The sequence below is a fragment of the Bidens hawaiensis genome, unplaced genomic scaffold, assembly GCF_021521415.1.
Source record: "Bidens hawaiensis isolate Kalapana, Puna unplaced genomic scaffold, B.hawaiensis_p1.1 tig00016935_1, whole genome shotgun sequence".
NCBI lineage: Eukaryota > Viridiplantae > Streptophyta > Magnoliopsida > Asterales > Asteraceae > Bidens > Bidens hawaiensis.
Window position 1 is genome coordinate 277312 of NW_027492562.1, and position 26261 is coordinate 303572.

A 26261-nucleotide genomic window follows, 5' to 3' on the forward strand; every position below is an offset into this window, starting at 1 on the left:
TATGTACGAGAAAAAAATATGATATGTAAGCCGGTGCAACGTAGAACAAGCATTTGCGTATCATTCATGTTAAAATTCAGTGGTGTATAAAATAAAGTGTTAAAAAGTACACAACAGATTATGGCAACAAGTATGCCAGTTTGATGTCAAACCACAACTCTTTTCTAACCCCTAAAACATTGCTTGTGCAAACCCAACTCCATCCGGCTCGAGCCATGGTGCAAGCATGTAACCATCTCGCATTCTTCTGTGATAACTATCTTGGTAGAGACCATTGTTGATCTTGATTCTGTAAATTCTAAGGTATTTACACAGTCATATGTATGTGAATGTGCATAATGGTTCATCCTATTATTCCATGCAAAAAGAGGATTAAACTATTAAGTATTAACCATTAACATGAACCTTGATAACAATATAACAGCTTTCACCTAAATATCTACAGTATATAACTATATACATTTGCAGTGTTTCTTTGGTTTTATCTTTTAAACCATTGTTCTAAATCAAATCAAGTCATCAAAGGTAGTGTTTTGTTACCTTTTTTTGAAGACACCCCTCAACCCAAAGCATGAAAGTCTTGATTCTTGGCCGAAAGCCTCTTAAGGTACTCGTAGGTGGTGATCATTGTAGTTGCAGACATAGACATCGAGGCCCATCTCGGACCCAATCCTCTGTAACAAGCACTCAATCCACCTTCCTTCACCAAATTCCTAACCGTCTGCACAATACTCGCCTTCCCATTACTCCCTTCTCCATCCAAAACCTGCAGTCTTGTCTTAATTGTATCCAAAGGCATTGTAACCACCGCCGAAAACCCACTAGCCATGGCGGCACTCACCGCCTGCACCGCCACCACCGCCTTAGAATCCGGTGTAAACCCAACTCCAGTTCCAGTTCCAGCTCCACCACCGCCATTTCCTTCCTTTTTCAAATAATAACAACCAATCCCACCCCAAAACGCCCTATGCGCTGTGGAATAAGCCGCCCACCACACAGCATTAGACGGAGCGTAAGTCAGTATTGAAATCCCAAATCCACGATACAACCCACGAACACCATCAGTTTGAATAATCTTCCTGAAAGCATCAATACCACCGTTATATCTAACCGCACTGTGACAACTGTTTCCACCTTGAACCATTAACCTCTGGCTCACAACATCAATAGGCGTCCACACCAACTGTGCAGCCATGGCTGCACTCAACCCAGCTGCAGCATTAGCTATAGCCGCAGCTTTCGCCTCCGAAAACCCCATCTTCACCGTCACACAACCAACATTACTCTTGGTCATCTCCAACGCGCCCATATACAAAGCCCGAGCCGGAATCGTCCCCATCAAAGACGTACCAAACCCTTTATAAAACCCCTTACAACCTTCATGTTTCATAATCTCAACCGCCAACTTCCCACAAGGCATATCTTTCGCAAGCACTTGTTTCCGTGTCTTCAACACCACAATCGGATACAACATGCCCGAAACACCCGAGAACAATGCGGCACCGAGGAAAAAAAACCTCGATTTATCGAGCATCTCCCAGTCAATATCAGCTGGGAGATGAATCTCCGTCCCCGAATCATCCTCGGTCGCACCCAAACTCATCTTCGCCACTTTATCGACCCCGTTAATTTACTAAAAACAACTTTAATAAAAACAACACTCAAAAACAACAATAACCCTATTGAAACATTTCCACAAACACCTTACCTACACAAAAACAATATTAACATTATTGAGGCATTTTCACAAACACCTTGCCTACATAAAAACAACACTGACCCTATTGAGGCATTTTCACAAACACCTTACCTACACTATCAGATCAATCAATTAACAACTGATAAACAGATCAAAACAATATAAATTAACAAAACCCTAATCCAGAAACTCGTGGGAAATCATAATAAAATCGAATTGGTGGACGGCGGTCGGAAATAGTATCACCGGTGAGTTGCCGGCAACCATGTGAGTGAGTGAGTTGATTTATAAGATGAATGGCGGCGCAATGGATAATCGGAACGACGGTTTGGCAGATCAATGAGTGATTGACACGTGTCGGTTAAGTTTTACCGGTTACCGGCTGCTTCGGTAACAGGAAACAATACTTTTAATTAGAATATTATTTTAAAATACTTTTATAAAATTTTGGTTCGTTTTTGGGTAACCGGTTTGGGTATCATAAAATATTATAATTGTAAAAAAAAGTAACTAATCTCATACACAATCTTATACCCGTCTTAGCTTTCCAATTCGTGTTTATCCATGGAGTTCGGGTTAACTAATAACCAGTGAGGATTTATTTTTAGTTTAGTATGTCAAAACTGACTGGGTTATTGAGTTTTAATACTCTCAACTTATACTTATTGGTCAAGGACTCAAGGTTAATCCATACTGAGAAAATGTTTATTGATATTTCTAACTTTAAACGTATTTTATTCTAGCAATTTTATATATATTTTTCACGTCATCAAAAGGCTAACGTGATTACTTTTCAATTAGTATATGATTGTTGAAGAAAAATACATTTAAAATTTGAATTTATGTAAATATATACTAGGCTGTAATTAATCTTAGACATTAGATAAAAATTAGAATTGTTAAAGTTCAATCATCATCGTCATCATACTCAGTATATCCTATTAAGCCTTGGACATAAGACATAACACTCACCCATCGGGATACCGCCGATTGATGCATGTACCATTTTCTTTCGGCAATCAACGCCACCACATGATGTCTGATTAACCTTCCGCCACTTTTAATGTTATTTTCACGAGAATATTAAAAAATAACGTCAAAATTAATATAATTGTTAAAGTCCAATGTGGATGTAAATATCACAAACCATCTTTATTATAACATGTGAGGGTTAATGTGTGATAAGAACATTTGGACCATTATTAGTAGCACTTTTTATGGGCACCATTTGTTTCTGCTTGTTTACTTTTTTTAATAACGAATTTCATTAAAAAAACAACTATCAAAAAGCTAAAAACCAAACAAACAAACAAAAAATTTACAAACGAAAGTTACACCAATCTTTCACAACAAGTTTTTGAAAAATGAGCGACTTTTAATCCAAAGAAAACCTAACGATTTGATTTCCTTAACGGTTTTTGAAAGGCAAGCCGGCTTGTTAGAGAAAATGGTCTCACTTCTAGTCTTCCAAATGCACCAATACTCCGTAAGAATAATGCCATTTAGGACTTTGTTTTTGTGTCAAGTAACAAGACATGAGATGATCACTATACTATTCATAGTCTCCGCGTAATCTACATATCATTGGACCCACCTCGATATTTCTTTTAGATAAAGAAACTAGGGTCGAGAGCCGATCTATCTCCACTTTCCAAGCATGTATGTTTACTTTTTTTGAAACCCAACTATTCCACTACAAAATAAATGGAACAGACGAGTTGGATATTTTGAACAAAATCTTCTTCATATAATCCATTGAAACAACTCTTGAGGGATCGTTCTACCAAACCCAACAATCCAGAGTGTTATAAAAAGGAAACTTGTTGCATCAGATTTAAACATTCCGAAAATTCTCTAGCTTCATTTTGGGATAAGTTCGACCGCTACCAACGCCACTTCCAGACCGTGCCATTACCAACTCTCTCTCATAATGGGGAATAATTAAACACCTTTATCTCTTTCGTTTAGAATCAAATTAGGAACAGATGTTTAAGTGGTTTGAATCATTAGAGAAAACTATAATTAAATAGTTATAGAACCGAGAAGGGTATTTTTCGTGGCATATCATTACCTAATAATGGCCCTATTATTTCGCATCTTTTATACACCGATGTTGCCATTTTAGGGGGCGAATGGTCAAAAGAAAACGTTCGCAACATTACTCGTTTATTGAGGTGTTTTCATTTAGTTTCGGGGCTGCACATAAATTTTTGCGAATCTAAACTAATTGGTGTTAAAGTTACTCCGAAGGTCTCATATTTGGCCAATTTGATAGGATGTAAACTAGACGTGTTGCTATGTTCGTATTTGGGTCTTCCTACTGGTGCAAACATGAATCGCATTTCTAATTGGAATTCGGTTTTAGAAGCCTTTGATAAACGCCTTTCTCTTTGGAAGGCTTCCGTGTATCGGTCGGGGGTAGATTAACGTTACTCAAGGCGGCAATGGAAACTTTACGCACTTACTTTTTCTCCCTTTTCAAAGTGTCTTGTAACATTATCGATCAACTTGAAGCTAAAATGAGAAACTTTTTTGCAAAACTAAACAAGATTTGTTGGATTCGGATACTTGACTAAAATAGAAGCTATATGAGTATATTAATATTTCAGCCTGTTCAAGCTTGGCAACCGGTTCCAAACCATAAACCAAGCCAGTGGTTCACTAACAGTTTTTAAACACCCCTAATAAGCACAACTATGTCACTAACGAAGCGATCTCAACGCATACAATTTGTTGAACGAAACAAGTGCACCGAATCTCAAAAGCCCTTAAAATACAATCTTCCATTATAACAAATAAAAGTTTCTACTTAAAAACTAAAATCAAGAACCTGTCACACTAATTTCAATGAAATACACATTTAGCCCCTACAACCCGTCTCCAGGACGGGTTCAAGTTCCACCTTTTTTTGCATAACTAACGATTAGTTAAATCAAACTGAACCACATTAAAACAACTTAAACATTCTTTCGTCTTTAACTTACCGACGATGCAATACATTTATTGACGTGCCCTTTTATTGGTGGTACAGTCTGGGCATTTGTACTGCTTGATGTGTTCGGCTCTTGCTGGTGTTATCTTGACACACAAACCATGGAACCATCTCTCACAAATATCACAGCAGATCCAGAACTCGTCAGCTGCATAATTCTCACCACACGAACCACATAATGTGTCCCCGTGTTCCTCCTCATCTTCTTCATCCAAACCCTCTTCGTCGTCATCTTGTGTTGAAGCTTTTGGATATTTAGGTTGTGGTTCCTTTGCCTTTCAAGAAAACAAAACATTTAAAAAGTCAGCAGTCAGCACCTTGCAACTAACCATGAAATCTATAGCGCGTAAAACTAGCAGGTCAGACTGAATATGACCACAGAAATTTATATTATTACAGCCTTACAGGGTAAATATGATTATATGATCACAGAAATTTTATATTATTACAATACCGAACCGTCCCGAAATAACAACAAAAGCGAACCAAATAACCTACCCAGAATGATAACCGACGGTTCGATTATGGTATTTTGAAAAACCAAAAATTAAGGTTTTGGTTTCAGTTATGTCAAAACCGAACTTATTTCTAACGTTTGTTATTAAATTTTTCGCCCAAAGTCATTATTTGGCCAAAAGTTTTAGGCCCACATTCATTAATAAGTGGTTAACAAATACTTTTGGCCAAAAGTTTGGAGACCAAACTCATTATTTTAGGCCAAACATTTTAAGCCCAAAGTAAAACAATTAACCGACCCATAACCGAACAGCAGCCATAGTAAAACCGAAACCAAACAATTTTCTAAACGAAATTTCGTGTTGAAATTGTCACCTTTTTGTTCACTTTTTTTTTCATTTTCAGTAGCGTAACACTTAGACGCTGATGTTACTAGAGAAAAACTCTAAAAAAAAATGAAATAGAGACAAACCTTAGAGTTTGACTTTGACTTGCTGCTGCTGTGGTTCGAGACAGTTGACTTCTCCTTCACTTGCTTCTTAGCGGCCCCTGACACAACTTCAAAAATTGTTGGGAGATCATTTATCATGTTAAATAGGCGTTTCCTGGTCAACATGAAATATAAACGGTTACATTCGAGTATAAGTTTTATTAATTTCCGTGTTATGAAAAATAAAATGAACCGAAGAGAATACCTATCAGTTTTGTCAAAACCAAATCTAGCCCCGAAATAGAAGGCAACAGCGAGAAGCCATGCATCGCCATGAACAGCAACTAAAGCCAACCAATCCTTCTCGGGCATGCCATCTCTAGCAAAGTTGATTCCCAACGCGGGTTCCGGAAGCTCTGGAGGTACTTCCTCAGCAGGCAAATTCACTTCCCACTGCTCATTAGGAAGTCCATACAGACATAGGTTTTCCTTCTCTGTAATCGAGCAAACATAATTTAGCAATGTTCAAGTGCAATACTTTTTAAGTGTTTAATAACTTAATTCATAATGTTTCATACAGTTGCATGGAAATGTAAGTACACACAAAGATTTAATAGCAAGAAACTTTATTATTTTAAAGCAAGAACAACACTGGAATGGTTGAAGAATAAAGAAACACAGTCTATGACACCAAAATAAATAAAACAGTCTAGCAAATTCTAGGTATAAAAGAAAATCCGTCAGAAATATATTGACACACTAAATGCTAGAAACAATTAAGCCCCTTTTAAGAATTTATAATAAAAGAAAGAAACAAAAGACACGCACGCACACAACCATTATAAAGATTTATTGCAAAACTGAAAAGGAATACAAATACACCATAAATGCAAATAAAATGAAATGACCACGTATTCTATTGCTTATTTTTAGTTCAAGTATTTTGACTATAAACCACAAACTGAATATCTTGGTTAAATATCATATAACTAGTAATAACATAAAAATGAGGGAACAAGAAGTCTGTCAACTAACTATTACAATATATACGCCCACTCACTGCAATATGCAGTTTTAACCTAGAATGTAAAATCTGTCGATCTGCAGCTATAAATTGCAAAACTTGGTCTAAAATTACACTTATATCATTTTTAAAAAAAAATCCTTGATTTGAAAGCTCCAAGTTTTGAATTTCTGTTAACATTCAAATGCACATTATATCCACCACATCTAAAACAATAGTAAACAAAGACTCCATGCTGTCGGTTTACTAAATACATACAAAAAGTCAAAAAAGACTTCAAAAACAAAGAGCAAATGCGCAAAAGTTCCCATTTTTGGATGTCTAGATGAAATATGGCAACAACTTCTAACTTCACACCCTATTAAGATTATACAACTGGTTTGACCGTACAAAATTCTTCTCCACTTTAGTCAAAACAATCCAAAGTAGCAATTATCATGAAACTTACATAATATACAAATTTTCAAAAATGATACACTACTCCTTTTGTTAAACCTTAACTGCACAGATAGAGTGAAATCTCGGAAAACCCACTTTTAAATAGTAATTTTTATAACTTTTTAATTTTTCATACTTATTATATGTTCTGAATCTTTACCAAAACCAAAAAATAAAATTTATGTAGTTTGTGAAAGTACATATATTTTTAAACACAGATAAGTACTCCCGCAATACACATATTTTTTTTATTTCTTTTTGGTTTTCGCAAAGATTAATAACATATATATACACTAATTTTTTTTAAAATAGTGTTTAAAAATGGTTTGTGTCGGGTTGGAGGGTTGAACTGTGCAACCTAAACATGACCAATATTATTATTCGTGTCAAAGATTTCAACCCTAACCCACACACAAAAATTCAAGTCGGCCCAAAAACAACCCGTTTGACCCATTTACCAAAAAAAATAAAGGATTTTTTAAAATAAAATAAAATGGATATAAATTACAGCCATTAGACAAAATAAGTAAATATGAATTTCTTTTATTTTTATAAAAAATTAAAAACCATGAAATTTGATTGGAACTTGGAAGAGTATATTCAAAAAGTAATAAACGGAAAAATAAAAAAACAAAAATATAATTATAAAAGTTTACTTTAGTTACTTAAACGGGTCAACGCGAACCCAACCCGTTTTTTAAACCGGGCAAGTTAGTCAACCCAAAACCTTTTTTTTCATCCGGTTCGGTCGTGTCAACAGTTACCGCCCCTAGTTTTCACAAGTTTTCAAGTTAACGGTAGTTTTTGACATAACCCATCGGCCCATTGAACGGAATTAACTTCAAAAGTAAGAAACTTGAACTAACCAGGATCACACCGCTGATAAAACTCTTCAATATCTGTTCCAAAAAAGTCAAAACAATACAAAATTAAGTCAACTGTTAATAGAAAATAACGAATAATTAAACAGAATTAACTAACCAGTAGTTAAGGCTTTAATTATGCCAGCTCTACGGCTCTTGAAGTCTCTGAAAACCTCTTCAACAGTGCGTGGGTTGTACGGTTGACTTCCGTCCATCTGCCGTCAATTGACTGTACGGAACGAGTTCCTGGAATCAAATTGAAGCAATAATTTAGAGGGTTAATGAAGGAATTGAAAGAATTTGAATGAATTTGGGGGAAATTGGTTGACCTGGATTGAAATTGGGTTGGATTTGGCCCGTTAAAGAAACCCTAGATTTGTTTGGTTTGTCTAAAGTGAAACTGCTACGAGTTTTAACTGTTTTAAGACCCGAGTCTCGTGCCTTTTAAGGCTTTCGTAATTCGTGCAAATGTTTGACATAACTTGAACCCAGTAGTCTTCTTCGGGTTATTTTTTGGATTTCGGGTTTTTCGGGTTTTAAAGTTTTAAATATTGACCCGAAACCCAACTTGAATCTCTTACAGGTTTGTCGGGTTCGGGTTTTATCGGGTTGGATTAATCGGGTTTCGAGTATCCTATAAAACAAAACAAAAAAGAAAAAAATTTTAAAAAACTACAATGTTAAAATTAAAACAACATATTATTTTTTTGCTCATAAGCAAATAATCAAATAATAAACCAACATAACTTGATAAAACAATCCAAAAGAAGAAGAGTAAAACTAACTTGAACCATAATCGTCTTCAATCGGGGATGATTTGATTGTTCGATTACTGTTTCTATTAGTAATAAATGGAAAACATAAATTATCAATATACAATCGATCTATAATAGTTGTAATGAGAACAATTTACTAGGACTAGATTTTGAAAATGTTAGTGGCTAAGACTAAGTCTATTATACATAAAATACATTTAATTTCAAATTAAAAGTTTATTCGGGTTATTCGGGTTGACCCGAAACTTATAAATCAAACCCAATAACCAACCTGAATTACTTTGGTTCGGGTTAGTCTTTTCTCGGGTTCGGGTTTTTCGGGTCGGGTTAGTTCGGGTTCAGGTACGTGTTTTCTCGGGTTAGGTTTCGGGTTTCGAGTAAAAGTGACAGCTCTACTTGAACATGAAAATCATATTAGAATCGTGAACCCACGTTTGATACAGAAGTTCTTTTCACATATTGCTTTTTTTTTCTTTTAGATATTAATACTATAAGTTAACATTTTTATAACAACAAATTACAAGGTTATGTAACATAATTGCATTGTGATTGTAAAATGCGTATGTGTTGTGTCACACCTCGATCAACGGTGACGGAACATGCCGAGGTGTAACGATTGCCCATAAGCACATGACACTATTAAATCGACAATATTTAATAAATTCATTTCATTTCACAACATCGAATATGTCACATAACAATATTCATAACAAGTCATAATGAAATATAACAAAATATAGCAAATCAAATATTATTCATTTTTTTACTAATATCCTAATGGTAGTTGTGACGTTTTCTTCAAGCATCCAAAATCAACCAAGATGTAAACCTGTAACATTTCATAAAATAAAGTTTGTCAACACAAAGGTTGGTGAGCAATTCATAAGTTTGAACATATAGATATATAGTAAGAAAGATTCACAAAACTAGCATAAGAAACAATAAATAAAAGCCATAATTTGGATAAAATCGCTAATAGAATTATGTTAACGACACCTAACTATAAGGGGATACCAAATAGTCTAGGATTTAATAGAATATCGTTAATTGCATTACGTTAACGACACCTTGCTACAAGGGGATGCCAAGTGGTATAGGATTTATAGACTTCCACCAAACGAAAACGATAAACACATAGGCATATAAGCATAGAACACCAAATCGAGTAAGTATTTAAGTAAATTATACAATAAAGTTTGTGGTTTAAGACCCAAGTATAAAACATTTAGTTTAAATAAGATGAAATGTCACCCCCAAAATAAAAGATAGAAAACGGTGCATGAAAGTACTCACGTTCAAGTAATAAACTTGAAAAGTTGATAATTTGGAGATTTGCCGGAACGACGGGTTTAACATATGAAGCCTGAATAAAAGAATGTATTGGATTTAGAAAAGTTACCTTGTAGATCTTTAAATATAATAATTGTTGCAAAAAGTAAACAAATAAAGTTCAAGGTTTAAAATGTAACTATTTAAGAATTTAGAATAATAACCTTTTAAAAATGCAAGTTTGCTCGAAACCGGGTTAAAGTATCTAATCTTAATATTTACTTAACCAATGTTAAGTAATAAGGTGGGAAAAATGCTAAAATGCAAGTTCCATTGGGTTAAAGATACTAAAACGGGTCTTTAACGAGTGTTCGGGTTGTTGGTTCGGGACTTGATAATTGGTCAAACCCAAAGTCAACTTTCCAAAATATTGAATGTTATGAGATAACTCAATAAAACTTTATAAGACTTAACCAAGTATGTAGATCTATTGTTTTAGAACTAACAACGTACGTTAAGCGGATGTTCGGTTTTGTCGGCCCAAACTTTGTTATAATATCAAGTCGGATCCAACATTTCCAAGTACTTAAGAAAATAATTAAATTCAGTTTGTAAACTATTTTTAAATAAATATACAAGTCTTGATAGCTAAAAACAAACGTGTGTGTCTTAAGCGAGTAAAAATCGGATCGGATCGGTTTCCATCTCACAATACGTTCCTCGATGGTCTCCACATACCCAAATAACCAAGAACTTGTATAAATGAATTTTAGAAACTTAAATCTAACATAAAGCATATTTAAAACAATTATTTAACAAAACTAATAAGCAAAAGTTTGGTTCACGGTTTGGACTATTTACGGTTAAACCGAGGTTAGTCTCTACAAACCTCCACCATGGAACTTCATAAATATGACAAACAAACTAAAAAGAACATAAGTTAAACATGGTTAGTATGTATAAACAAGTTATATAAGTATATATGTGTATATATATATATATATATATATATATATATATATATCAAGAACACGAAGTTCTCCATGAAGCATTGCCTTACGGGGTCCGAAACTTAACCAACCGGAGTCGGAGAAGTAACTACCAAAGGTAACAAGGGGTATTATTAAAATATATATGTTGTACAATCATAAATAAGTGTTAGTAAAGTTAGATGAACAAGTTAGAAAGAAAAATTAAACTTAGTTTGACATTTGGAAGTCAAAACTTCAAAATACTAAGAAAATAACAACCTTGAATCTATGGAGTTTGAGATAGAATTTAGAGATGTAGCAAGAGTAAAATGAAGAAGATGAATGTGTATATATAGGGTAAGAGTCTAAGGCTTATTTACAAGGTTCTCTTTTATGTTTATATGAGAATATGTTGGTTAAACAAACAAGCAAAGCCCAAAACATAAGAAAAATCCGAAATATGTGTGCAGGGGTCCCTAGGCGCCGCGCGGCCTCCCCTTTCTCTCTGGTCGCGTGACGCGGCGTGCCCCAGGGGGGCTGGCCCAGCTCGTCTTTTGTGGTTCGTTGCACGTCCGGAAGTTCATTTTTGATGTAATTTGCTCGTTTTAAGGACGTTTTCGAATCCGTAAAAGGGGGTTTTCAAGTTAAACAAATGGGAATGATTCGGTAACATAAAAATCCAATATTTTATATATCATGAGTTTCGGTTTACAAAGCGGGTCGGTTTACAACATAAAACAACACGAATACGAATACAATCGAGACTCGAATTTGACAAATGTCACATGCTGCTTACGCATCGTTTTGCATTGGTTGGTGTTGTCATCGTCTTTTGTGGCAACGCTCCGGTGTGGGGACATATGTTGTCATCGTCGATTGTTACCACCGACCGAGGCAACGATTTTTCAACCCTATTAAGCCCATTTTTCACAACCTAAATCATAACCAAGTTAAGCCAATATAATATTTTAATTGTTTAAACCCAATAAAAAACCTTTTTGATTGAGACCCAAAAAAATTTCGTTTTCAACCTAAAAAATTTAACGATTCTTGAAGATGCCCCTGCTACCCTCGGAGTGTTTAACGGAATATGGACCGAGCTTTGATGAGAACGAGATAGATTTACGAAGAAAACGAATGTTTAATTATAAAAGCCTCAAACTCGATTGGTTAACCAAAAGGTTCAAGAAACCTTAAAGGTTGTTTATAAAACTTAACAACTTATACTTAATAATATAACTAATTTTTTATCCCCGTATTACGGGGGCTGTTTTATATTACTCGTTTTTAATATTTATATATTTTTTTTATTTATTGTAATGAAATTTATAATATACTTAGAGTTCGATGATAAAAAGGTTTCACAAATAACGAAGATGTTATAGCCCTGTTTAAAAGTTATATGGGTTTGGTAAGACCCAAGACCCGCTTATTTTTTTTTGTTATAAAATTATTTTTTAATTATAGATGATATTTAAAAAAATCATATAGTAATTTTTAGTATATCCTATTTTATAGGATTTTTACATCAATAATTTGATTAAAATAATTTTTTATTTAATGAGATTTTATAACATGTTTAAGGAATATCTAGGTTTGGTAAGACCCATACCCATGAATTCAGGTCAAATGAATGAGAACCTTTATTTAAAAATCAAGCAAATATCCACGATCAAAGAAAGAGATAAAGAGATTAAAAGGCCATTAAAGCATTCACAACCTATTATTTAAAGTTGTCAAACCATATAATTTATGACAAACTTTAAGAAAATCATCAAAATCACCTCTCCATTCAATTTCCTATTATATAGATGAGTTATATGACAATTAAACTAAAAGCCTAAATATAGGGTCTTAGCAAACAGTGAGTCAAATCAGTCAACTAAAAAAACTAAAGAAGATGTCACTTACTATTAGATTAGCTAATTTCTTACTAATTATAACACAAAGTTAGATTAAATCTTGAATTAGATTTACTCTATAACTATACATTTGATCATAATTCTGATGGTACTTTATCTTATTCTATTTAAACAAATAAACTAGTTGGCAACACCGGTCGTTATGGAAGGCAGATCAAGCCAAGGTAACACATGGAATTATAGCATAATTACAAAACATTTTACATAAAATTAACATTAATTGCTGTGTACCATAAGATTTTAAGTAGTTAGTTACAAAAGTTAACAAAGGTCAACACGTAAGCAGATACAATAAACTACACAAAGGTTAAGGCAAGGGTTTAAGTTTCCAACAGTAACAAAATGTTTGTCTACTTCTCTAAATGACGGCAATTTAAGAACACCCTAGCTAAAGTCAAGTCTAATACAAAATGTTCTTTGAGATATAGTTTGTAGATCTCCAAGATTTTAGGGTCACCTTATGCATATCAACTAATATCTTACTTTCATATGAATAAACATCAAGCTTAAAAAAAACAATATAGGCATTGGAACTTGGAAGACTCATAAAAGGGATACACTTGAAAAAGAAATTTATACAAAAAGAAGTGTGGGTGAAATAAAAATTGATCAGAGGGGGGGCAGCCCGACCCATCTAAATCACATTTATCCATGACCATCGAACAGAAAGAAAAAGGAGTTCCAAATCACATAAATCAGTATGCTAAAAAAACATATTTTAAATGCGAGATATCAAACGTTGAAACGCAGATATAAAACCATGCTACAATGATATATTTTTAAAACATGAAAAAAGTTTGGTTATTTGCCTTAACCTAGATGGCTTTGGAAGAACTCTTGCGGGAGCATCCACAACTACCTCTTTTTACTGGATCTAATCCCGCCCTATGGATCTCTCAAGCAGAACGATACTTTCTTTTTGGCGACGAGCGGTTTCCCTATGTCATTGAATCCTTCGATGATGAACCATTTTGGTGGTTCAATGGTTGGCTTCGGAGTTCAGACTTCCTCACCTGGGATGATTTCACTACAACAATGCTTACTCAATTCCACGCTAGTTCCGTCAATACAGTTGCCAAGTCTGATCATGAAACCATTGTTAATGAGGAAGTTACTCAAGGATTGGAAGATGTAACCTTAGGTGGGCATGCAATTGGTAAATATAAGCAACAAGATTGTAAGTTGATGATTAATAAAGATGTCAATCAAATTTACAACAATACAATTAGTTCGTTGGCGCCGACACTGTTAAAAAGTGCAACAATGCGATCCGTGTTGCACTCTTTGTGGTGGTCCGTTGACATTGGCTTCAATAACACCGGAAAACTCGAATGGCGGCCACCATGGTGCTACGTTGAGACCACCCCACTTGTCGTTGTACGACTCGAGTGGCGACCACCATGGCAACGACATTCCGTCCTTGAGGACAAGGACGTTTTCAAGGGGTCGGGAATTGATACGATCTTATTATTATTATTATTAAAGTTTATCTTTTATTTAGTTTCTTACTGTAGTCAAATTATGTTTCCTTATTATTTATCTTTTTCTATTTTTATGTCTTTTGTTTTTCTATATATTGTAATCTCTTTTAAGAAAAATAATAAGAAAGAATTATTATTTTGGGTTTATTTTCTCTTCTTCTCTTATATTCTTGAGAGATTGACGGTTGTCTCGAATAAACCGTAACATTATTGTAAAGACAAACTATAAAAAAATGAAATCAAAGTTTAAAAAAATCGTTTAACCGGCATACAAAACATGTAAAACTGATACCTGTCCAAGTTTAGTGTTTAAAATATAATTTGTTAAATATTTTAATTAGTTGAAATAAAATAAAAATAAATAAATATCATCATTTTTATTTATAGAACTAGTATCAAGCCTCACCGCGTTGCGGCTGGGGGCGTACAACTATGCAAAGTAGCACCCATGCCACACCACCGCCATCGACCACAAACAACGAAAAATACTCGTATAAAAATGAATTAAAAAACTTAAAATAAATTAAAAACGAAGAAAAAGTAGATGTGAAAACGTTGAAATACGCACACGAAACGTAAAAGAAAACAATAACTAAGTTGATTTAAGATCCGCGCGTTGCGAGTAAGCCGTTAGCCATTAAATTGAAGAGATGCACTTAATAATCGTTGAGCCACACACATACGTTAGAACGTGTGACCAAAAAGTAAACACAAAATTTGTAAAAGATGAAAGTTCATATGACCAAAATTGAAAGTGAAAAATATTTGAGTTGAATTGTTAATTATAAATTAAAAAAAACAATAAAAGAAAACCCAAAAATGAGTACAACCTACTAAAGCACAAAGTACAAACCTACAAACCTTGTTGCATACTCAACTGGCTAATTGTATATATATAAAATATATTAATATCAAAATAATTTGGAAACTTTTTGCAACAGAATTCGTTGATCGTACTCACGTCACACGGTACACTCACTCTCTCTCATCTGGTAATTTTAGTTAATCGGTGAGTTCCGGCGAAATATGAAGCTTATTATTATTATTATTATTATTATGAAGATGATTATTATTATTATTATTATGAAGATGATGATGATGACGGGTGGATTGCGGTTGTAGAGACGTTAGGAACAGTTAACGGTGTTAAAACGAAGTTTTTCCGCTCTTTTTCATTCAGACCTTCCAGCCACCTCCCCTCTTCGGCCTCCTCCCCTTTTAGTCTTTCAGTATTATCTTTCTTTCTAATCTAGACCATCTACAAAACATCGCAACAAAACATTTTGTAAGCTATAATGTACATCAATTATACATATCCTACTTCCTTGAGTTGAGACTCACAAGATACGCGATAACTGCATGCCGCTAATCTCCTTTTGTATGCCGTTGATGAGAAAAAAGTAAGGTGCAGTCCTAGATAACTGCATGGTATCCCATAACAATTAAGTGTATTTGGATATTCAAACTTTTTCAAAACTCACAGAGGAGATGAAACAAGATGAAACATCATGGAGGGGATGGTATTCAATGAGACGATTTTGGTATCAAAACTCACAAGTCAGACGGATTTCCTTTGAAATGTCACAAGGGGTCAGACAAGATACGTGGCATAATATAATGGCTAAGGAAAACCATCTATGCACAAAGCCATATGTGTCGCCTCTTTGAGTTTTAGGAGTAGGGTGCAAACGAGCTAGCCGAGCTCGGCACGTTTACAATTTATCAATTATTTTTTATATAATTATAATTATTTATATATTTTTTTTCTATAACAATTTGATGTATAAAATAATATATATTGTTTTGTTATTTTTATTTATTTTTACATAACATTATATATATATATATATATATTAAATATATATTTTAAAAAAACTACATAAAGGACAGGCTTGTTTAGGCCCGCGAGCCGGCCTCAAGTTCGATAATGAAGCTCAGGCTCGTTTATTAAATGAGCTTACCTTTAGGCTCGAGCTTGGGCTCGACAAACTTATTATCGAGCCAATCTCGAGTAGCTTGCGAGCAGCTCGACTCGTTTGCACCCTATTTAGAAGGGACATTTTTGGAAGGTTACGTAATTTTGGGTCAAATAATGCTTCTCTCTTCTAATGGATTATTTTGAGAATTTTTCCTATAAAAATGGAAGTGTAGAGAGAGGTTGGGAAGTAGAACAAAGTCTATGAATGTTAAAGAATACTCATGTATTTATAGGACTATGGTGGGCTTAACCCTAATGGGCCACTTTCAACTTGGGCTTTTTATCAAAATAAAAAAAACACATGGATTAGGTTTAACCCATTGGACATGTATTGAATATGGTACGAAAGACTATAATTCAAAGCATCTGGTTTGAGATCTCCCAGCATCCCCCATCCATATTCTCAATCATTGTGAGTTTCCTCTCGCTTTGCTCTGTACCAGCTTGCTATGGAAAAGCTTGTATTTTATCTCTAGTTTATTGTTTAATTGATAAGGATAATAAGTTAGTATATATTTATTCAATCAGTGAGATTCAACAAGCGCTTTTGATATCAATTTTTATTACAAACAACATCTATCTGTTTCTTAAATCATATATTGTAAGTGTTCGTTGAGATGTGATGAGGATAAAGAAGCTAATGCGGTATTTTTGAAAAACTTAGTTGATATGTGATGAATAGGGAATGTGTTCTTAATATGAGGAGAGGAATATACAACATTTGAAAGAAATGTAGATGGAGTGTGATGTTTTCATAATCACGCAATAACTTACTAAGTTTATGTTGGCTGGCGTGTTAATTGTTTTTGATAACCCTTTTCACAAACATGGACAATAACCGAAAGACGGGACACAATTGTTAGCCATCCTCGGACCTCATTGTTTTTGATCATTTTAGAACTTTAACGTATTTTTTTTGTTTTTCCTTTTTACAGTTTTAACTTATTTTACTTACTTCAAACGACATCTTTTGGGTGGAGTTTTTCAACTAATGATTGATGGCACGGAAGTGGTTGAAGAATATAATTCTATTTTTCCTTCTTTTCTTTTGATATTGTTGATTTTTTTAACAATGATCATTGCATGCAGTTGAAGAGGTACAACTTGCTGATCGGGTTTTGTTGAAAACGGCTTTTTTTATATGCATATAGCATACAATAACACATTAACGGACAAACTCTTTCTTATTTGATGAATCAATCCGTTATCATATAAAAGTATTCGAATCCGTTGATTATGAAAAATCTAGTTAAAAATTTTGAGTAGTTGATTGTTTTGTCAAACATAAAAAGAATAAAAAAAACTATACAAATTACTAAACAAACAATAAAAATTGGCCAATAAGACTAACCTACATATAAATCGTAAGAGAAACCCGAAAATATTTATAGAATAAGCCAATAACTCTAACTCAAGTAACATACTTACAAAACTTATTTCTTTCGTGTTTCAATTGTAAAGACGCAAATACTTTAACTAATAATTATTATACAGATTTATTATATGATAACCTTTTTAAAAAAATAATCTCCGAAATACAAAAACAAAACCGATTATTGTAAGTTTATAGTAAATTACAATTTTGCTATACAATACCAATTTCTTCCTTGGTTGATTATCTTTCCCAATTCTATCATTATGAGCCTTGATCTCATAATCCTTTAAACAATAATCACCATAGATGCAATAAAATGTTTAAAAACTCAACAATGGTGGATGAGAAACAAAAAATAAGTGATTACCTTGCGTCTAGAAGCCCCAAATTCGTCCAATTCAAACCCAAATAAACGAGGGTCAACCAGTGGGTCGAGACTCGAGTGGTGGCCGGTGCTAGCATGTTGCAATGCTGCAGTGGCCAGTGGTCGATGGTCCAAGAATAAGGTGATGTAATGAAGATGAAGCTATAATCTTAAATTACCTTTTTACTTATAAAAATGAGAGTGGTTTATAAAAAAATAAACAACATGGTTTTATAATTGAAAAACAAACCAGATGGGATAAATACGAATAAAAATCTGGGGGAGAGGGGCTAAATACGTATAAAACTTTTCAGACGAAAATAGGAAATTATACACAGCGAAGCAAAAAGGGGGTGCGGCCCTAAGGATAGCACACCCTTGTCGTTTAACAACTGAAATGGATAAGCCAAAAACATAATGTGATATGCCAAAAAGGATGTCGAGAGATGCTTTACATCGATAAAAATCATACATATAAATATCAATAACAATTTCGATAATAGAGATAATGTTGGGATGGTATCGGTTCAATTCGTCACAATATTAGTATCGTGTCAACATTTGCTATAGCTTACGATACAAATATGATACTGTATTACGAACACAATATCATTTTCAACGAAATTTACACGTGTGTAGATATAAGGACGTCGCAATGGTAAATTCAAAATTTAAAAAAAATATATATATGCATATAATAAATAACGATAGGGGTAAACATCATTTGAGTGTGTTGCCACACTACAATACACCACACACAATTAACATGTGAAGCGTAGAGGTACACCAAAGTTCCGTGTGTTAGACCATGTGTAGTCATAAAGCTCCACTACCAGGGGTTATGCGCCACGTGACACACAGTCAGAGTTATGGTTTTTTACAAAAACAGGCTGTAGTCATAAAGCTCACTACCAGGGGTTATGCGTCACGTGGCGCCCAATCACTATTAATTTTTTTTATTTTTTATTAAAATAATCAAATAATAATAATATTTATTTGATATGCTTCTATACACCTGTTTGTTTGATATGCTCAAAAGCCAATCTTATCTTCATTTTCTTTACCTATTCGGCTATTCACTTGATTAACTTTACCAACTCATCTTCAAAACGAACTAACTCTTTACTAACTCATCTTCAAAACAAACTAACTCTTGACTAAAACAAACTAACATCTTCAAAACAAGATCCTCCGTCAACGGGTCACACTCTTCCACTATTTAAACCCACACACTTTCACCCCCAAATTCAAACCCAAACACACTCTCATTCTCACACACAAAACCTTAATTCCTCTGTTCTTCAAATTCATCACACTCCATTCAAAACCCACTTCTAATTCACTCAATTACACTCAATGTTTTCTTCCAATTGCTCAATTTCACCCCCAATTTGGTCCAATTAAGTCGTCCCCGGCTGTAACTGAAGCTCCAGCGAGTTTTCCGGTGACCGAGTAAATCAACCATCGCCGGAAAAGTCGCCGTCAATGGCTACACCACCACCTCCTCCTTCTCCTCCTCCTCCTCCATAACTAACTAACTAACGGCTCTTTTTTTGATATTTGCGCCATTCCTGCGCGTTTTATATACAACGCACCAAAAAAAATTAACATAACGCAGGGGGGGCGGTGTACCCCCGCGTTTTCACCCACAACGCAGGCCACAACGTGACCATTACACATGGTCTTAGCTAGTCCATATAGGTCCAACCTGGCGAGGCCAAAGTGGATGTGGACCACTAGGGTTAAATTAACTAGACCATTGTAAATTAAATCTTCCTCCATAACACACATAAAGGTTATTCTTTCGATACCCTCTTTGTATACTCTTATACTCTTTTAAGCAAACGATAAAATCCAACATAAGTTCAAGGGTGGCTCAGAGAGTTCGTTTTTTACTCCTCTAATGAGTTCTTCATTGTTTTCCTGATCCAAGATGAAGGGGAACGATATTTGCCCCTGATTTCTTGTTGAAGATGGATCATACCTCTTGCATTTGAACCTCGTTTCTTCATTAGCGCCATCTATGCAACCGAAAATGGTCATATTTTGTTTTCTCTTCGTCATACCCGTTAGGGTTATATCCACCAGACTATTATAAACATAATGATACTTCATAACACACATGGAGGTTCTTATTCCTCCCAATACCCTATTTATGTATTGTTATACTTAAATTAACAAATGATGAAATTCAATATTGACTTGAGCGTGAGCGAATGATTCAGAGCTCTTTGTCTATGACCCACCCATGTAATGAATTCATGGTTTTATATATCTAGATTAAGATTAAGAAAATGAGACGTGGTCCCTAATCTCTTGTTAAAGATGGATCAAACCTCGGTTTCGACCTTTGCTTCAACAATTGGCATACCTTATTAGCTTTCAGAGTTTTTTTTGTTGCATCTTTCACAAAATGATGAATATTATAAATGAACGAACAATTGAGATGGCATTGCTGGAGTGTGAGGCCATGGAGAGAGCATTGCGTGAGTGATGGCGGTTACGGAAGTTTTCGTCATGAGACTCCTATAAGCGAGATGGAGATGAAGATAACATAGTTGCGGTGATAATGATTGATACACACGGACAGAAGGACGTTAGAAAACCATTAACGCCGTTACGTACAAACGGACGTTAGAAAACCGTTAACGGCGTTAGACAGAAGTTTTCGTTCCGTCGAGATGTAGGCGGTGCTAGCTAGCTGGAGATGGAGATGACGAAGTTGTGTGACAGGTGGATTGCGGTTGTTCGTACACAGTGGCGGATCCAGAAATTTTCGCTACGGTGGGCACAAAATGAATTGGGTTAAAACGGGGTCGGGTCAAAGAGAACATGTGTGACATTCGTCAATTTCGGGTCCATTTTGTATTCGTTTATCATGTAAACCGACCCGTTTTGTAAACCAAAACCTTCGATATAATCAAAATGATGGATTTTATGTTATATATTTGTTTTATACTTGTCGGGTCTCATAAACACCCTTTTCGGACCCTAAAATGCGTTTAAAGTGCTTAAAACGAACTTCAGGGACTAAAACTGCCAAAGTTGAAAATCAGATTTTTCCCTCCATGACCTTAGCGCCGCGCGAAGGGGAGTCTACACCAGCAGCTCGTTTTTTTGGCTTTTTATGTTTTCTTGTGCTCATAACCAACCCATTTCTATGCATAACACTTTATAAAAAAGCTTGTTCAACTTACCCTATATATACATGACCATCTCCTTCATTTTACACCTGCTCATACTCCAAATTCTCTCTCAAATTCAAAGATCTTAAGGTTGTTCTTAATGAATTCTTGGCAATTTGACTTTCCAAAGTTAAACTGACCATGTTCTTTCATTTTAATTAACTTGTTAAGTCTTATTAATAATTGAAGCTTATTATACAACACATATATAATATACACCCCTTGTTACCTTTGGTGGTCACTTCTCCAGTCTCAGTCGTTGGAGTGTCGGGCCTCGTAAGGCAAGGCTTCATAGAGGACTCACGTGGTCCTTTATATATATATAATTATATAACTTGTTTATGCTTACTAACCATGGTTAACTTCTACTCATCTTGCTTATTTATTGAGTTCTATGGTTATGGGTTTGTAGAGACTAGCCTCAGTTTAACCGTAAATAGCTCCAAACCGTAAACCGAACTTTGTTTACTAGTTTTTGTTAAATAATTGTATAAACATGTTTTATGTTAGATTTAAGTTTCTAAATTCATTTTTATGAGTTTCATTGTTATGGGTTTGTAGAATCTAATATCGGTCTTAACCCGAAACAAGATCCGAACCGAAAACCAAACTTTCGTTTAAAGACTTTATTGTTGACATTTTGGTTGTAAAACTTAAGTATCATCATTTATAAATATTATACAAGTTCCTTGATGTTGGGCATGTGGTAACCATTTTTTATCGTATTCCGAGATGGAAACCGAACCAAAACGAACTTAACCGATTTCACTCGTTTAAGACACACAAGTGTGTTTTTAGCTATCAAGACTTGTATATTTCTTTAAAAAATATTTTATAAACTGATTTTAATTATTTTCTTAAAGTACTTGAAATGTTGAATCCTAACTTGATATTTTAACAAGGTTTGGACCAACAAAACCGAACACCCGCTTAACGGACGTTGTTAATTCTAAAACAATAGAACTACATACTTGGTTAAGTCTTATTAAATTTTATTGAGTTATCTCATAACATTCATTATTTTGGAAATTTGACTTTGGGTTTGACCAATTACCAAGACCCGAACCAACAACCCCAACACTCGTTAAAACCCGTTTTAGTATCTATATTATAAAGGGACTTGCATTCTTGCATTTTTACCCACCTTATTACTTAACATAGATTGAGTAAATATTAAGGGATAGATACTTTAACCCGGTTCGAGCAAACTTATAGTTTTAAAAGACTATTAATATAATTTCTCAAACATTTATATTTTTAAACCTTAAACTTTAGATTGTTTGCATGTCTTATCATTTATTTAATTTAAAGACTTTCTTAGACAACCTTTCTAATACACGACTTTCTTTCATCTAGGCTTTGCTCGTTAAACCTCATCCTTCCGGTTACTCGTCATTTACCAATCAAGTTTATTACTTGAACGTGAGTACTTTCATCCCCCGTTTTTCCATCTTTCGTTTTGGGGTGATATTGCATACCTATTCAAACTAAATGTTTTATACTTGAGTCTTAAACCACAAACTTTATTGTATACATTACTTAAATAAATGCTCGATTTAGTGTTATATGCTTACATGCTAAATTGCTAATGTGTATACCGCTTTTGGTTGGTTGATTCATAAATCCGAGTATATTTGGCATCCCCTTATAGAAAGGTGTCGCTAATGTATTCTTATTAACGATTTCATATAAATCCAAGTCTATTTGACATCCCCTTATAGAAAGGTGTCGTTAACGTATTCTTATAACGATTTCATTATCTAAATTGTTGTTATTATTTATTTTTTTGTATACAAGTTGTGGAATTTCCTATTATATAGTTATTGTTCAAAACTATGAAATTTCTCACCAACCGTTGTGCTGACAAATATTATTTTATGCAATGTTACAGGTTTGACTTTAGGTTGATTCGAGGACTTGAAGAGAAAACGTTGTCAAGACTATTAGGATATTAGCAAAACGAACAATATATTATTTGCTATGTTTGAATTTGGTTATTGTATGAACATGTTATGTGACTCTTTATGATGTTATGAATTTAAATTAGTTGATTAAATATTGTCACTTTAATAGTGTCTTGTGTTCTTGGGCAATCCGTTGCACCCCGACATGTTCCGCCGCCTTTGATCGGGGTGTGACAACATGACTCCCCTACCATTCTAGAGGCCTAGAGTGGAATAAACTTTCGAGACACATGAAAGGGTAAATTGATCTTTTGCACACCACCATTTAGGTTTTAAAATACATATTATGTTATACATATAATATAAACAATTAAAACATATTAATTCAAACAAAGCCATATTCATCTTCTTATTCCTCCATCTTCTCATCAAAGTTTGGACGCACAACCGACTCACTAATCAAGATAATATATCATTAACCACTATTTATGTTTGTTCTCTGATTTAATCCGTAACTCGCGTTAATTGACGAAATGGCTAAACTATAATATTAGAGTGAGAGGGCATTAATTACATTCTTTAGCAATTAATGTATCAACAGATAATTGCAATTTTTGAGTCCTTGTACGTTAAAATCATTGTAAATTATTCCATTATCTATTCACGCGAAAACATCTTGGTTGGAGTTACGTAGTAATACATATTTTTATCGAAACATTATTATGTAAGAATAAATGACATGCTTTTTTTTTTATTATATATATATATTATTTTAAAATGATAAAAAAAATCAACTTAATTAAGTAATAACCAATATAAATATGTTATTATAAACTTCTTAAATTTAAACTAATAATAGTATAATAAAAACTCAACAGAGATAGTGAAATGCTAATTAATATGAAAAAGAAAAAACAAACAAAAGACAAATAAAAATCTATTAAAAGTGCAATAACATGTTGTCTCGAGAATATCATTCAAGTAATAATAGTAATACATATAATAATAGAACTAGTCTCGTTATCTTCAACTATGAAACTATACAGTTTGTCGGAAAAAAATTCCGGCGAATCTACATTTACATTTGTTTCGACACTTTATATACTCCTTTAGATCCGCCGTTGGCGTCCGACAGTGGGCACTTTGTTGAAGTCCGACAGTGGGTACTGCCTGTTTGTTGACTCATAATATACCAACGCGAACCCACAAACATGACATTCCAACCGGCGAACGGTGGGCACCGGCCGGCTCACCCTCTCCAAGCCTTACATCCGCCCCTGTTCGTACATAGGGATGTTAGGAACAGTTAACACCGTGAATATGGAAGTTTTCCCGCTCTTTTTGACATGAAATAAAATGAACATAATTAGTCCTCATTAAATTAGTTTCATCATAATAAACTTCTTTAGACCCTCACATATCCACAGGAAAATTTATGATTTATTCTTTATTTCTCTCTACTTTTATAATATAAGCCATGGTTTCAGATGGACAAAGTATTAAAAACAAATATTTGTACGGTAACTAGAAATATGAATTTGGTCAGGTTGGATCCGTCACTTGCATCGATCATCCTTTTCTGCCTTGTCCCCTACCCCTACCCCAGCCGCCTCCCCCCCCCTCTTCGGCCTCCTCTTCGAACCCTGCCCAGCCCTTCCAGCCACCTCCCCTCTTCGGCCTCCTCCCTTTTTAGTCTTTCAATGTTATCTTCCTTTCTAATCTAGACCATCTCCAACACATCGCAACAAAACACTTTGTAAGCTATAGTGTACATCAACTATACATATCATACTTCCTTGAGTTTAGACTCACAAGATACGCGAGAATTGCATGCCGCTAATCTTCTTTTGTATGTCGTTGATGAGAAAAAAGTAAAGTGCAGTCCTAGATAACTGCATGGTATCCCATAACAATTAAGTGTATTTGGATATTCAAACTTTTTCAAAACTTACGGAGGAGATGAAACAAGATGAAATATCATGGAGGAGATGGTATTCAAGGAGACGATTTTGGTAACAAAACTCACGGGTCAGACGAATTTTCTTTGAAATGTCACAGTGGGTCAGACAAGATACACGTGGCATAATATAATGGCTAAGAAAAACCATCTGCACAAAGACATATGTGTCTACTCCGTGACTTTTAGGAGTAGGGTGCAAACGAGCCAAGCCAAGCTCGGCTCGTTTACAATTTATCAATTATTTTTTTATAATTATAATTATTATTATATATTTTTTCTATTACAATTTGATGTATAAAATAATATATATTGTTTAGTTATTTTTATTTATTTTTACATAACATTATATATATATATGTATATATTAATATTTATTAAATATATATTTTAAAAAATTATACAAAGGACAAGCTCTTTAAGCCCGCGAGCCAGCTCAAGTTCGATAAGTGAAGCTCAGGCTCGTTTATTAAACGAGCTTACCTTTAGGCTCAAGCTTGGGCTCGGGCTTGATCAAGCTTTTTATCAAGCCGATCTCGAGTAGCTTGTGAGTGCAGCTTGGCTTGTTTGCACCCTGTTTGGAAGGGACATTTTTGGAAGGTCACATGATTTTGGGTCAAATAAGGCTTCTATCTTTTCTAATTCTAATGAGTTATTTTGAGAATTTCCCAGTAAAAATGGAAGTGAAGAGAGAGGTTGGGAAGAAGAACAAAGTTTATGAATGTTAAAGAATACTCGTGTATTTATAGGACTATGATGGGCTTAACCCTAATGGGCCACTTTCAACTCGGGCTTTTTATCAAAATAAAAAAACACATGAATTAGGTGGTAACCCGTTGGACATGTATTGAATATGGTATGAAAGATTGTTATTCAAAGCATTTGATTTGGGATCTCCCAGCATCCCCATCCATATTCTCAAGCAATGTGAATTTCCTCTCGTTTTGCTCTGTACCAGCTTGCTATGGAAAAGCTTGTATTTTATCTCTAGTTTATTGTTTAATTGATAAGGATAATAAGTTAGTATATATTAATTCGACCAGTGAGATTCAACAAGCGCTTTTGATATCAATTTTTATTACAAACAACATCTATTTGTTTCTTAAATCATATATCGTAAGTGTTCGTTGAGATGTGATGAGGATAAAGAAGCTAATGCGGTTTTTTTTGAAAAACT

General features: G+C 34.2%; 2 protein-coding genes across 3 annotated transcripts in view; both read right to left on the reverse strand.

Annotated features, from left to right (window-relative positions):
• The window catches only part of LOC143552491 (PHD finger protein ALFIN-LIKE 3-like), a 166435-nt gene extending 158087 nt beyond the window's left edge, over positions 1-8348 (reverse strand). Inside the window, exons 1-6 of one of the 2 annotated variants that reach the window (XR_013138663.1) lie at positions 8232-8348; positions 8021-8148; positions 7906-7938; positions 5843-6071; positions 5620-5752; positions 4574-4966 (exon numbers count right to left, since the gene is read on the reverse strand). Coding sequence is in view for 1 of the 2 variants with exons in the window: in XM_077042706.1 (XP_076898821.1) it covers positions 4700-4966; positions 5620-5752; positions 5843-6071; positions 7906-7938; positions 8021-8117 (759 nt within the window). In the remaining variant the exon portion in view is untranslated. Of the gene's footprint in view, positions 1-4454; positions 4967-5619; positions 5753-5842; positions 6072-7905; positions 7939-8020; positions 8149-8231 lie in introns of those variants that run through there. The other variant, XM_077042706.1, reaches the window with a different exon arrangement.
• LOC143552490 (uncharacterized) lies at positions 98-2076 on the reverse strand. Its single transcript, XM_077042705.1, has 2 exons — positions 541-2076; positions 98-298 (listed from the first exon to the last, which is right to left on the reverse strand). Exon 1 carries the CDS (start codon positions 1601-1603, stop codon positions 560-562), a length of 1044 nt encoding a protein of 347 aa, XP_076898820.1. The 5' UTR covers positions 1604-2076; the 3' UTR covers positions 98-298; positions 541-559.
• Positions 8349-26261: the final 17913 nt, after the last annotated feature.